The sequence below is a fragment of the Colletes latitarsis genome, chromosome 1 (assembly GCF_051014445.1).
Source record: "Colletes latitarsis isolate SP2378_abdomen chromosome 1, iyColLati1, whole genome shotgun sequence".
Classification (NCBI taxonomy): Eukaryota; Metazoa; Arthropoda; class Insecta; order Hymenoptera; family Colletidae; genus Colletes; species Colletes latitarsis.
The window spans coordinates 51,891,765-51,906,493 of NC_135134.1; the positions used below are offsets into that span (position 1 = coordinate 51,891,765).

The 14,729-nt window shown below is 39.3% G+C and overlaps 1 protein-coding gene across 2 annotated transcripts in view; it reads left to right on the forward strand.

Annotated features, from left to right (window-relative positions):
* Positions 1 to 14,523, forward strand: part of LOC143341754 (lysosomal acid glucosylceramidase-like) — a 90,168-nt gene extending 75,645 nt beyond the window's left edge. Inside the window, exons 2-8 of one of the 2 annotated variants that reach the window (XM_076764911.1) lie at positions 12,210 to 12,276; positions 12,333 to 12,663; positions 12,729 to 12,994; positions 13,059 to 13,490; positions 13,595 to 13,674; positions 13,744 to 14,018; positions 14,289 to 14,522. In XM_076764911.1, the coding sequence (XP_076621026.1) occupies positions 12,234 to 12,276; positions 12,333 to 12,663; positions 12,729 to 12,994; positions 13,059 to 13,490; positions 13,595 to 13,674; positions 13,744 to 14,018; positions 14,289 to 14,391 (1,530 nt within the window). In that variant the 5' untranslated portion in view covers positions 12,210 to 12,233 and the 3' untranslated portion in view covers positions 14,392 to 14,522. Of the gene's footprint in view, positions 1 to 12,209; positions 12,277 to 12,332; positions 12,664 to 12,728; positions 12,995 to 13,058; positions 13,491 to 13,594; positions 13,675 to 13,743; positions 14,019 to 14,288 lie in introns of those variants that run through there. The other variant, XM_076764919.1, reaches the window with a different exon arrangement.
* Positions 14,524 to 14,729: the final 206 nt, after the last annotated feature.

The window sequence follows — 14,729 nt, forward strand, 5'->3', positions numbered from 1 at the left end:
GGTAGCATAAAAATTCGTAAAAAATGTTCATTCCAGCGGTCGACACTTTGCTCCAGAAACAAAGCAAAACAGTATAGAGTGGCGTTTAATAAGTGAGATAGTTCCAGTGAAAGGCAAAATTCGACCGAAAGCAAGCTAAAAATTCTACGGTTTTTAGAATTCGAATGGAGTAGTATTCGTTGATTGTTTTTATGAACCGTGTACGGTCAATGCAATCGACGTTTAGAAAGGGTTAAGCAACCCGGTGAAAACGACGCCATTATTCCGATAGAAATGCGTCCCGCGTTGAATCGAGCAACTTTTATTCGCGAATAACGAAAACTGTCAGATTCGTTTCTAAACTAGTTTCTAGCTTTCGCGAGCCGCCTCGGTTGCCTGGACGTTGGTTCGAGAAGTCCATTAATGGATGCAAATTTACGAACGAAACGTAAACGGAAGTCAGTTTGCCAACGAATCTACCATTTTCATTCACGATTCCGGCGAATAAAGTTTCCTCGACTACTCTCGCTGATACCTAATACTCGTCCAACGTGGTTTCCTTTGTTCTAGATACCAGCGATGTCTAGTGCGATCTATAGTTTATTACACGATGTAATTTTCTGATTACATATCGTGTTTCTTTCGAATATTGCCAATTTTTACCTCGCGTGACACACGCCTGGGTATTTATAGCAACACGCGTCGATAACGGACTGTTTAGCATCCTCCAGCGCAACAATTCGCAGAGTACGTGCCACGCTATCTTGAATTAGTTTAGATAACACGCTACACCGTTGTACCGACCAGATCGTGATTTAATAATTGAATATATTACTGCAAATTCACAACGCCGAATCTTCATAATGCATCGACGAACGCGCGTTTATGAAACAACGACGTATCTCGTATACCTCTTTACGATTCTGATCGCTTTTGGATACAAAGGATTTGCAATCCATGCAACAGAAAATGCTCGTTGGCTTTGAGAAATTGATCATTAACGCCGGTAAAAGGTAAATGTTTGCTACGGTATAATTGGCGACCGTATCATTGGACCGTACTTCATTAATGGGTCGTTAACAGGTCAAACGTACTCCAGTTTACTGTCCGAAATACTACCAGGCCTTATTAGAACATTTGCCGATACCAATACGTTCAACAATGTGGTATCAGCATGATGGCTGCCTGCACATTATGCTCAGCAATCACGACGAGTATTAAACAGATCGTTTCCTAAACGTTGGACTGTCCATGATGGTGTAACATTCAATGGCCATCTATTAACCCTATTTTATTATTTTGATACATTGAGAAATCTCTGAATTACGAGCTTCGTTATTGCGATCTTTTCTGTTCTAATCTACTGAAAATCACAATAATTGTATTTCTTAATATAGATAGTTTCCTAAACGATGCACTGTCCATGGTGTGACATTCAATGGCCTATTAACCGTATTTTATTATTTTGATACATTAAGAAATCTCTGAATTACGAGCTTCGTTGTTGCGATCTTTTCTGTTCTAATCTACTGAAAATCACAATAATTGTATTTCTTAATATAGATAGTTTCCTAAAAGTTAGACTGACCGTAATTGTGTAACATTCAATGGCCGTCTATTAACCCTATTTTATTATTTTGATACATTAAGAAATCTCTGAATTATAAGCTTCGTTGTTGCGATCTTTTCTGTTCGAATCTACTGAAAATCACAATAATTGCATTTCTTAATATAGATAGTTTCCTAAACGTTGGACTGTCCATGATACTATGACATTCAATGGCCTATTATCGTTATTTTATTATTTTAATACATTAAGAAATCTCTGAATTACGAGCTCCGTTGTTGCGATCTTTTCTGTTCTAATCTACTGAAAATCACAATAATTAATTGTATTTCTTATTATAGACCGTTTCTTAAACGTTGGACTGACCGTAATAGTGTAACATTCAATAGTCTATTAACCCTATTTTATTATTTTAATACATTAGGAAATCTCTGAATTACGAGCTTCGTTGTTGCGATCTTTTCTGTTTGAATCTACTGAAAATCACAATAATTGTATTTCTTAATATAGATAGTTTCCTAAACGTTGGACTGACCGTAATAGTGTGACATTCAATGGCCTATTAACCGTATTTTATTATTTTAATACATTAGGAAATCTCTGAATTACGAGCTCCGTTATTGCGATCTTTTCTGTTCGAATCTACTGAAAATCACAATAATTGTATTTCTTAATATAGATAATTTCCTAAACGATGCACTGTCCATGATGGTGTGACATTCAATGGCCTATTAACCGTATTTTATTATTTTAATATATTAAGAAATCTCTGATTTACGAGCTTCGTTGTTGCGATCTTTTCTGTTCGAATCTACTGAAAATCACAATAATTGTATTTCTTAATATAGATAGTTTCCTAAACGTTGGACTGACCGTAATAGTGTAACATTCAATGGCCTATTAACCCTATTTTATTATTTTAATATATTAAGAAATCTCTGAATTACAAGCTTCGTTATTGCGATCTTTTCTGTTTGAATCTACTGAAAATCACAATAATTGTATTTCTTAATATAAATCTTTTCCTATAACGTTGGACTGACCGTAATAGTGTAACATTCAATGGCCTATTAACCCTATTTTATTATTTTAATACATTAGGAAATCTCTGAATTACGAGCTCCGTTATTGCGATCTTTTTTGTTTGAATCTACTGAAAATCACAATAATTATATTTCTTAATATAGATAGTTTCCTAAACATTGGACTGTCCATAATAGTATAACATTCAATAGTCTATTAACCCTATTTTATTATTTTAATACATTAAGAAATCTCTGAATTACGAGCTTCGTTGCTACAATCTTTTCTGTTTGAATCTACTGAAAATCACAATAATTGTATTTCTTAATATAGATCGTTTCCTAAACGTTAGACTGACCGTAATAGTGTAACATTCAATAGTCTATTAACCCTATTTTATTATTTTAATATATTAAGAAATCTCTGAATTACGAGCTTCGTCATTGCGATCTTTTCTGTTCGAATCTACTGAAAATCACAATAATTGTACTTCTTAATATAGATAGTTTTCTAAACGATGCACTGTCCATGATGGTGTGACATTCAATGGCCACCTATTAACCACAATTTAATATTTTATTTTAATACATTAAGAAATCTCTAAATTACAAGCTTCGTTATTGCGATCTTTTCTGTTTGAATTTACTGAAAATCACAATAATTGTATTTCTTAATATAGATCTTTTTCTAAACGTTGGACTGTCCATAATAGTGTAACATTCAATAGTCTATTAACCCTATTTTATTATTTTAATACATTAAGAAATCTCTGAATTACGAGCTTCGTTGTTGGAAGTCTCAATAATTAATTGCATTTCGTAATATTCTTTTCTTTTGAAATTATAGCCAGCATAACCGTACCCGTTCGGCCGTATTGTGCATGTGTTGCGCGCAATCGATACGCGCCTAAACGTTGAGTAAATGAAAGAATCACGAGGCTCTGTATAGATCCGACTTGGTTCGCGAGAGTATGCAAATTCGATTCGATAGTCTCGTTCGAGATGACCAGGACACGCGGCAACAACGAGGTTTTTCAGCGTTCCGGGCAAATTACGGAGGATAACGATCACAAAATTAAATTCTCCATCGGGGCCGCGGGTTACACGGATAACGAGTTCCGCAGTGTGCCGAACTTTACTTAATAAAAGAACTGTTCTTACTAGCGCGAGAGAAAGGTGCGGGGAATAGCGCATACTATCCAGCTGCTAGCATTTTTTTATATTAAACTCCGGCACGCGATTACACGGTACATTTTCAACGAGCCCGGTGACCCGAGGTTCGCTTTATATTAACTTGCCAACTCAAGGGTTTGGGTTCTGCTAGCCTGGCGAATGTTTAAATATTTCCCATTTAAAGTGCCGCGTATTCGACGACCCGCGACTATCCGTCTCCCCAAAGGGCAGTCCCGAAGCGTTTGATTCCGAAAAATATATTCGGCGTTTATCTTTCGTGTAATTTTTGACGGCGTGAAAATTAACGCGACGCGGAGCCACGTCGCGCCGCGGTAATTTGTCATCGCGGCACTCTTTTGTTTACAAAAACGTACTGGTTAACGTCAAGTTTCGTTTCGACAGGCGGGCAATAAATTAAAGGACGCTATATATCAAATTAATGAACAGCGAGATATGCTTTTAGCTGTTAATCCCGTCTTTGTCGTGCCCCTTTATTTGCACGCGTTTGCCTCCCACTAAAACCAACACTCTCGATTTACATCGAATATATTCGCGTGTCATACTCCCACCATCGCGACGGTCGAAATCGTTTCTGTTTTTTCAGCGCGTCGTTCATTATCGTTACGATTCGACAAATATTTAATGTTGGTTTTCCTGTTCGAAAAGAGAAAGAGTTCTTTACGTGACAAAAACCAAATCAAGGGGATGATGTGTCCCTTCCTTGACTTGTTCGGACAAAGTACAGGACCGATTGGGTCTGAGGTTCCAAGTGTTTCTAATAAAGCTTAGTAAAAAGTTATTATCGATCAAATTGTTTTCTTTATTCCACCACCTATTTCCAATATTTAACGTACGTAGAATTTGCTCGTTGAACGTCAAAGGATTCACGCGACGCGCGGATTTTCGTCGTTTTATCGCGATATTTATACACTTCGCGGAAGCTTGACGGTCTGCGTCTTAATTCGAAGCAATTTACATTTAACATGCTCGCAAGAAGCCAAGTTGGTTTAGCGCCATCATTTATCTTGGCTAAATTTAATTTCAGTCCGGCCGAGTAAAGTGGCACTTATTCTTACTAACACGGTTCGAGTATCTTTCGAGGATATCCGAGAGTGGTCGAAAATTACGCTACTTGGTATTCGCCTTGCGCGTTGACCTTTTATTTGTACCATTACCTATGCTCGAACTTCCTATAAAATATCTCGCGATATCGATCATCGGGCTCCACCGTCGACTTTCTTTCCGTTGGTACGCGACGAGTGAAAAATTCATCGAACGACAGCTTCGGCGTCGTGTCGCGGGCAGTTAGGTTAAATCGAGGACGCAATTACGCGAAGCAACGACGGTTACCGTAAGTTAGCTCGAATAACAATCTCTCGTCGGTCGTTTTTTAGAACGAACGGGCGCCGTACGTTAAAATTGACGCGAGAAGATGGAAAGTAAAGGAAACATTCGAATGCAAACGAGTAACCGCGTCATCGGACACTCCGCGTTTCACCGGAACACCGAGACACCGTTTGATTAACATTTCCGTCCAATCCCGAAAGTTTAAAGTTCTTAGAAAATTCAAGATTACAAATTTTCATTAAAAACTTTCGGCGGCGATTTGCATAATTGCGCTATGTTGTCTCGCACACCGTGCCACAGGCTACACGATTAAACTTCCCTGTGTCCCGGGATCTACCCTTATCGCCTGTTTCGTCGAGTTAATAACACGCACGCATACATCGAACGTCGTTTCCTCTTTGCACCAGACCTGCATTCGACTGTTTTAAGAACCTGCACGAAGTGGCCCATTTTGATCTTCCAAAACCGTCGATACTGAAACATACGATCTTCTATTAGTGACTACAATCTATTATAAAAACACTTACGTGACTATTGTCTCCAACAGAGCTGTGCAATAGTATCTGCTCGAAGTTATAATGACAAACCATAAATATCTTTTAATGGGGGATTCTTGAGGCCAAAATAAGACGAAAATCAAGAATACCAATTAACAATTAAATTCAAAACTTTCAAATCGTTCTAAAAAAATTATTTTCGGTTGTGGGGGTCAATTACAATCACTTTTGGTCATTACACATACCCTCGAATTCTTACGTACTTTCGAGAAAAAAATTCCTTACCGAAAATCTAATTAGGTGCCCAAATTTTTCGACGAAAAAAAAAAATTTTGAATCGTTCTAAAAAAATTATTTTTAGCTAGTGGAGTCAATTACGATCATTTTTGATCAATAGACATACCCCCGAAATCCTACCCACTTTCTAGAAAAAAATTCGAGGTGTGAAATTTTTCGACGGTAAAAAAAAATTTCAAATCGTTCTGGAAAAATTATTGTCGGTTGCGGGGGTCAATTACTATCATTTTTGGTGAATAGACATACCCCCGAAATCTTACGCATTTTCGAGAAAAAAATTCAATTAGCGCGGAACTTTAAACGTTAATAACTTTTTAACGAAGCCTCAATGTAGAAGTTGATATTCTTGATTTTCGTCTTATTTTGGCCTCCAGAATCTCTCGAAATTTTTCCCAGGTATGGCCGAACACCCTGTATACGCGGTACGTGTTCTTAATTAACGTTTACCGAACAGAAAAACGCTAAAAAGAATTACTGGGCCGATTCAATGGCGTGCTTCTATCGAAAACCTAGAAGTCCAGAGTCTGTGAATTTGGAAAAGCCACTTCAAAATCGCATCGACCCAAATAATCGGCATACCACTCGAGCACTCCTACGTTCGTTCAGATTGCAACGAGAATTACTGGAATATAGAAATGTCTGTAACGCGGAAACGGGGTCACACACGACAAATGTTTGTATAAACTTTTTTCATTATTCTTGTGTTACGATCCGGGGCTGAGCGAACGCGAAGCGGAGGTTTTTGTTTTTTTATTAGAGTTTTGTGAACGAGCACTCGGTTAAATAGATTGTCGCGAGCGAATCGATGTACGACCAACACCGAAAATCACTAAGATCGAGTAAACGAATCTCTTAACTGTGCAACGCGACACACTTCGAGTCGAAGAAAGTACAAAGTTCTCTAATTGAACCTGTAACAGCAATGGTCTGTATTTCCGTACTTCTTGCGACGGTTATCGCGACACCTTACTTATTTATTATAACGTATAATTACTGTCTTCATTGCAACCATTTGTTATTCGTTATCACGAAACTAAAATATGCAATACTTGTAAATTATACTTGTAAATTAGAAAAATGTCTCATTATATTTGACTGAACGTAAACTAGTACAATCTAAAATTATTACGTAATCTCCATTACTGGAAAGAGCGAACCGCACATTGTATTTTATTTATCGTAAAAATGTCTCGTCTCGAAATACATTTTTCAAATAATAATACTCGAACAATTATTTTATTATAACGACCGTGCGGCATTAATTTAATAGAAATACGTTCAGAATGTCCCCGTCGTTCGGTTTGAACGAATTGCAGGGCTCGCGAACGTCAAATACCTCCTTTCAACGTAAAAGAGAACGAAGCGTGAAGTATGCACTGGAATTTCACTGAAGTCGAAACGAGTATAAGGTTGTCCGTTTCGCGACGTTACGTAGAACAACTTCGTCGTGCGAATGCACGGAATATCTTCAACGGTGCGAGCATTTTTACTGCTCGTGCAACGTCAACGTGCTTCATCGACAGTTCCAACTGTACAAACAAATAATCGAACGTCTCTCGTACGCAGAAATTGAGAAACACGAGAGAAGGTGTGCTTTCGTCGCGGCCAGGAACGAATTTCTTTAGTCTCGAAGGATAATGTTATCGGCGGTCGATCCGTCTGGCTTGACGGTGAGTTCCTCTCCTGAAAATTCGTCCTTTTTTCACGGATCATATCACTCGATCCGTGGCTGACTCGCAACGTGCGTGTCCCAGGCCGTTCGTCGACTCTTTGATTTATTAAAGGCCACGGATCCACGTCGTTCGTATCGTATCCACTTATCGAGCTGTCCGTGTCCCTGAACGATCCGTTTAACGTGCGCATAAAAGCTTTCTCTACTTTCGCTATCCCCGAGGCAGGTAATTTCGAAGGGATTTCGCCTGTTCGCGTCACTGGTTCCGAGAGGGAACGAACTGTCCTCGCCGATCCAGCTCCCCCGTTTTATCTATCATCCACCGGCCGAATCTTCGCCGACACACTACGTTTTCTTGACCACGGCTCGTTGAACTTGCCAAATAATTTTCCTCGCGGGACGAACGACCTCGGTTTTATCGACAACGATGCACCGCCTCTACCTCGTCCAGAAAATCCATTTTCCTCTCCCCGGGATTCCGAATACGATCTCGACAGACTTCTAATAAACTCTTGTTCGTCCCGTATACGCGGCTAGTATTGCCTTTTCGCTTGGACGCACGCCTGACATCGATAAACAGCGTCTCGTCGAGTCTCGATAACCGCGTTTTGAATTCTCTCCTGAAATTCATTAAAAAGAAGAGGATGCTGGGAGCTTTCCTTCGCTGCTTTGTCACTCGACTTTTCGTTAACGTTAAACTTGCCCTAGATGTCGCGAGCTTCTGGAAAGCAAAGAATGAAAACGTAACGCGAGAACGTCGCGTCAAAGGCGTCTACTTATTTTGGACGGTCTACTTAGCGCGCTGATTAAAATACTGGGCGTCGCGTGACACCGAAAACGATATTTTCCCGAGGAAAATTAAAGAACGTTCAAAGAGGCGAGGGCATCGAATCGTTATCAAACGACAGAAGAGCTACGATCCGCGATGGTAAGCTAATATCGAGAAAAAATGGTAAATTATCGTCGTACGTCGCTTTCAATGCTACAGAGATAAGCAAACATCCTTATCGGTGGAATTTGAATGTTTAAAAATTCAACTTTCAACGCGCCGCGAACAGCAGTTTGCAACAGTACGGTTGTAACTGGATGGAATAAATATTTTATGTTAAGAGAGCCCGTGGCACAAATTAGATCTGACCAACGTTCTATGCTAATGCAAGACGGTGCTCGAAGCTGATTCTAATTCGAAATGTTTCGTAATTTTTGCGCCGGGATCGCGGTAATTTTGTCGATGGTTGCGGTGAAATGTAAATTTTATCTCGCTGCTCGAAATCGATCGAATAGTTAAACGCACCTGTTCGACAACGCCCACGCATCGTTCATTCCACGTGCGACAGAACGAAACGAAGACGTTCCTAGCTTTCGATGTTTAAATAAACTACGTGGCCGCGATTGATCGATTTCGAGCCTGTACGACAACGTCTCGATGATTTCGACGGCTTAGAGTACACGAAACTTTGAATTTTCCTTACATAATTCTGATCGTTGTACAATATTTTTTTATCTGTCGCGTTATTTCGAAACCTTCTGTTTAGCATTCGTATCTCGTTCGTTGAATTTTTTACCGATAATGCTGGAATATTTTCGTAATCCTGTGTATATACAGCTGAATTTGCATTATACACTAAAACTTTTTAACCTTCGCCCGTTCTTAACAAAATGCCCATCTATAATCGGTTTAATACACGATCGATTGAACAATTTCTATGGATTTTAATCCAAACCAGTTACGCAAACTTAAATGTGCGTAATAGGCGTCCACAGTCGTAAATTTTAATTAATCGCTCGTTTTTATACGTTCGACAAAGGCGTTCGACTCGTCGAATTTATTCGAGAACCGCGGGTCGTTGAACTTGGAAATTTTTGCCACTTTAAATGAACACGAGCTGTTCAAATAAATCATTAACTAACCATTTGTTGATGAGGTCGGGATACGAAATAATAAACTCAGATACAATGGAACAAAATGGAAATTTATGTAAAAGTAAAAGAATGGCTGCACAGAACTGTTCCGTTTTATTTACATCCAGTGCCTGAGAAATAAGTTAGTCCATTTCTCTAACACCATCACTTCAAAAACGTTGCGTTTGTTTGATATAAATTAATTTAACCCCCGTCAAATTTTAACAAAAGTAATTTTATCGGGAGATATCGATACGAATAATGGAAAAATGAACGTATACCGTTTTATATTTATACCAGTATAACTTTGTTTTACCATGTATCATTCGCGAACAGAACATAATACGCGCGTTATCATTATTTCGTTTCAACGAGCGTTTAACGAAATATCGCGCGTGGAGGTTTCAAACAAAATAAAAATATGTCCTGTCCGCCTCATTGTTATTTTTTCGAACAAAGAACCCGCCCAACGTATTGTCCGCCCGGAGGAGAAACTTAATGAAAATCGTTAAAGTTGCTCCCGAAACAAAACTCCTACACGTTCCCTTTCTATCCAAAGTTTATCCCGGTCCGGACTTTTATGGAAACAGAAACAATTGACTTCGTCAAAATCGGTACAATGCCGGGAAACCGGCGAAGAACCTATAGTCTCGCCTTTTGTGGCTTACGCGAATCGATAAACTAACGTAAATTTCATTTAGTTTATATTCTGAACACAAAATCACATTAGGGACCACTGTAAACTTTGCGGACAGCTTTACCCAATTTAGCTACACGGATCGGTAGTGGATTTCTCGTCTGCGGGGCTAATACTGTCCGCCGTGGTTGGACTCCACTCTGCGTTGCTTTTCAAGGATAAAAAATGCAAATCTGCAAGGATGTATCGAGAACAAAATAGAACGGAGTTCGTAAGACACTGCGAGGACATTCCTTGACTTTTCTATTTCCATTCACGCTTCGCTCCTTACGTTTTTAAATACGCCTTCAAGCATTTAACAACGTGAGGATTCAATAAATATTTGAGAGAGGAAAGTATTGGAAATAGATGCTGGAATAAAAAAACAATTATAGAAGGAATAACTTGTTGGAAAATTCCCTTATTTCGGAAGCTGAAACATGTAAACATTGACACCTATTCGAGGCCAGGGAGATTCTAGAGGCCAAAATAAGACGAAAATCAAGAATATCAATTTCTTGACTGAAGCTTCGTTAAAAAGTTATTAAAAAATTAAATTAAAACATCTCAAATCGTTCTAAGAAAATTATTTTCGACTGCAGAAGTCGACTACAATCATTTTTGGTCATTACACATACCCCCGAAATCCTACGCATATTCAAGAAAAAAAATTCCTTACCGAAAATCTAATGTGAAGCCAGAAATACTTCCCTGTAATTTCATGCGTGTCTTTAAAACGTCATAACTCCTGAACGGATTGGACGATTTTAATGTTTAAAAAAGAAAACTACGCGTATTTTAATGCAGAATATGTGAAGATTCTAACAATATTGAAAAAGTTGTTCCTTGATCCCGCAAAATGAGAAAAACCCCATAAAAATGGTCCAATATTCAAACAGTCATAACTTCTATAATTGTGAATATATTTCAATGAAACTTTTTTCTGAAGTAGAGCCCATAGGTACCTACAAAAAAGTATTAAACAACTTTTCTGTAGGGCGTCAAATAAAATTACTAAAAATCAAAAACGAGTTTTTAAGGAAAATCGACAGGTGCCTAAATTTTTCGGCGAAATTGAAAAGTTTCAAATCGTTCTGAAAAAATTATTTTCGGTTGCAGGGGTTAATTACAATCATTTTTGGTGAATAGACATACCCTCGAAATCTTGCGCATTTTCGAGAAAAAAATTCAGTACAGACAAAACTTTAAACGTTAATAACTTTTTAACAAAGCCTCCATCAACAAATTGGTATTCTTGATTTTCGTCTCATTTTGACCTCTAGAATCTCCCATTAAAATTTCATTCAAGAATGACCGAACATTCTGTATATGGGAGTTCGGGACTAAACTAATAACTCTTAAACTATTCGATTTTCATCGATTTATGAAAGAAAAAACAAACAATACAATTTTACTAAAAAAATCAAGGTGATCTTAATTTTTTATCGAATAAAAAAATTGTTATAATGAGAGAAATCAACATCGTTTACGAAAGAGATTTTGCGTTTCACCCTCAGACCCAATCGGTCCTATACTTTGTGTAAACAAGCCAAGCTAGGGGCACAGCTGCACCCTCTTTACTTGTATTTCGAGACGCTAAACGCAACACGCGCGTCGATGGTTTTTCTCACAAAGAAAACTCTCTTTCAGAAGAGAAAAACCAACAGAAAGCATCGAAGTTTCGTACAATACGGTAGATATGATCCGTTCACGGGCATCCTGAACGCAACTGCATTGGGAGTATGTGGGTTGCCTAGTGCCGCAATGCAACATCCTAAAGCATTGTAGTTTTACTGTTCCGTCGAGTCCACTCGAATTCGTAACGTTACGCAACTCGTATCCTGCACGAGGTATGCACGCGCATACAAATACGGGGGCGCGAACAACGAATAGACAGCTGACTCGCGATGGCACGTTTTTCGAACTGAGAAACGACCAACGGAAGAAACATGCACGCGGGAATGAAGATTAGTGGACGATGGGAATGTAAACCGCGACCAGCCTCTGATGTCTCGAGAGTACAGAAAGATATGAATCTAAATTACGAGTCGTGTACAGCCGTTCGTTTTTATTTCAGTTGTCGCCAAAGAAGTCTCGAATCATGTGGATGGTCCTGCTGACCGTTGTCTTCTTGACAGCCAAAGGTATTTCTTTTTCTCGACAACTCCCTCGGGATATCTCCTGCTAATTTTCATTGTAGGCAACGCGAACGACTGCGTGCCTCGTAGTTTCGGCCCGGATCGAATAGTGTGCGTCTGCAACGCGACTTATTGCGATTCCACGCCGGACAATGACCCGAAAGTCCCGAACGATGGAAGCTTCTATTGGTACACCACGACTAAGCAGGGACTTAGGATGAGCATGGCGAAGGGCCAGTTCGGTCCCGCCAAAGGCCTCAATTTCGGTACGACTCTGACCATAGACACTTCGAAAAGGTACCAGACGATCCACGGTTTCGGGGGCGCGTTCACAGACTCCGCAGGAATAAACATCAAGAAACTAAGCCCAGCGACTCAGGACCAACTGATTCGGTAACGCCTTACGCAAACATTCGCATTATTAGACCGTGTAACTGATGAGATTTCACTGCATCCAGCGCGTACTACGATCCGAAATTGGGAAGCAAGTACACGTTGGGTCGCGTACCGATCGGTGGCACCGATTTCTCAACGAGACCTTACACGTACGACGACTACGACAACGACACTACCTTGGAACACTTTGCACTCGCGAAAGATGACTACGACTATAAAATACCTTTCATGCAGAAGGCCCTCGAACTGAATCCTGAGACGAAATTCCTTAGCGTGACGTGGTCGCCGCCCACGTGGATGAAAACTAACGACAGGATCAATGGGTTTGGTAAGAACGATCTAGCAAAATTTCACAAAGTGACACACGATCTATTTTATGAAACACTCGTCAGGTTTCTTGAAGAGAGAATACTACGATCTCTATTCCAAGTATCTGCTGAAGTTCTTGGACGCGTATAAAAAGAACGGTTTGAAAATGTGGGCGATTTCAACCGGTAACGAGCCAGTGAACGCTTACGTGCCCTTTGATCCTCTGAATACTATGGGATGGACGCCTGCAACAATGTCCCATTGGATCGCCGAGCACTTGGGTCCGATGCTGGCCGCGTCAGAACACAACGATACTCAGATTTTAGCTCTCGACGATCAGAGAATCGAATTACCCTGGTTCATTGAGAAAGTGTTTGCCAATGAAAATGCAAAGAAATACGTTGCTGGCACGGCTGTACATTGGTACACCGATGATTTCGTCTCACCGTTGGTATTGGATCTCACGCACAACCAAGCTCCAGACAAATTTATTTTGTTGACGGAGGCATGTACAGGTAAGTTCTCGCGAATTACCTCCGTACCAGCAAAGGATTTAACAAATTCATTTAAGATAGCACCACTTAAACAAAAAATACAACTTGTACGTATATTTTTGCAGGAAGTGGATTGTTAGAGTTCCCAAAGGTTAACCTGGGAGCGTGGGACCGGGGTCAAAAGTACATTTTAAGCATCATAGATGTACGATAAAACTATCTTGTAGCAACGTATTCGATAAACGGGTCGTTGCTAAGAAAATAATTTTTTTAGTACATGAACCATTGGTCGATCGGATGGGTGGACTGGAACATAGTACTGGATAAAACAGGCGGACCAAACTGGATTAATAATTTCGTAGATGCGCCCATTATCGTGGACCCAGAAACAGACGAATTCTACAAACAGCCCATGTATTATGCTCTGAAGCATTTCAGTAGATTCGTCGACAGAGGCTCTGTCAAGATTTCTATCACAGATACCTTACACATCAAGTCTACAGCATTCGTAACACCTTCGAACGAAGTGGTTGTTGTACTGTACAACAGGTAACACAGATTGTTTTTAACACTAGGTTTACGGTACGCGTCAATTTTACGCATTCAGATTTTAAACTCACCGTTATAGGACTCATAAATATTATTTGTTAGCAATTTATGTTGAATCGAATTGATGTAATGATATGGGTGTATACTCTAATTAAAAGACGTAGCGTCAACGTAACGAATTATAATAAAAATATGCGCAACGAGTGTCCGTAAACCTAGTGTTAAATGTCCCCGTAATAAATCACCTAAACATTCTTTTTCCTGTTACAGGAGCAGCATAGCAAGGAACGTTACTCTCATGGATTTGAAGAAAGGTTCCCTCCACGTGGAATTACCGCCATACTCTATGAACACTATCATTTATGGACGCTAAAAATTGTAATCACGTGTAATTTACAACCTTAAGAGAAAGGCACTTATCCGACCTACATTCGTTAAATTGTAACGCAATTGAAATACAAAACTACTTGCACTGCTAGCAATTGAATTAATAAAAAAGGTATTAGAATATGTAAGAACTACGTGTATAATATTTATAACGGATTTTCCAATGATCAACAACAGATTTCAGTAATATGAAACTTGCATAATATTGACTTGGATTTACAACAGTGTGCATTACGATTTTTGTGGAAACAAGAATGATAAGATAACAGCTTCCGACGAGCCATGTTTATGTAAAAAGTTGACACTTTAAGCCCTTGGTTATTA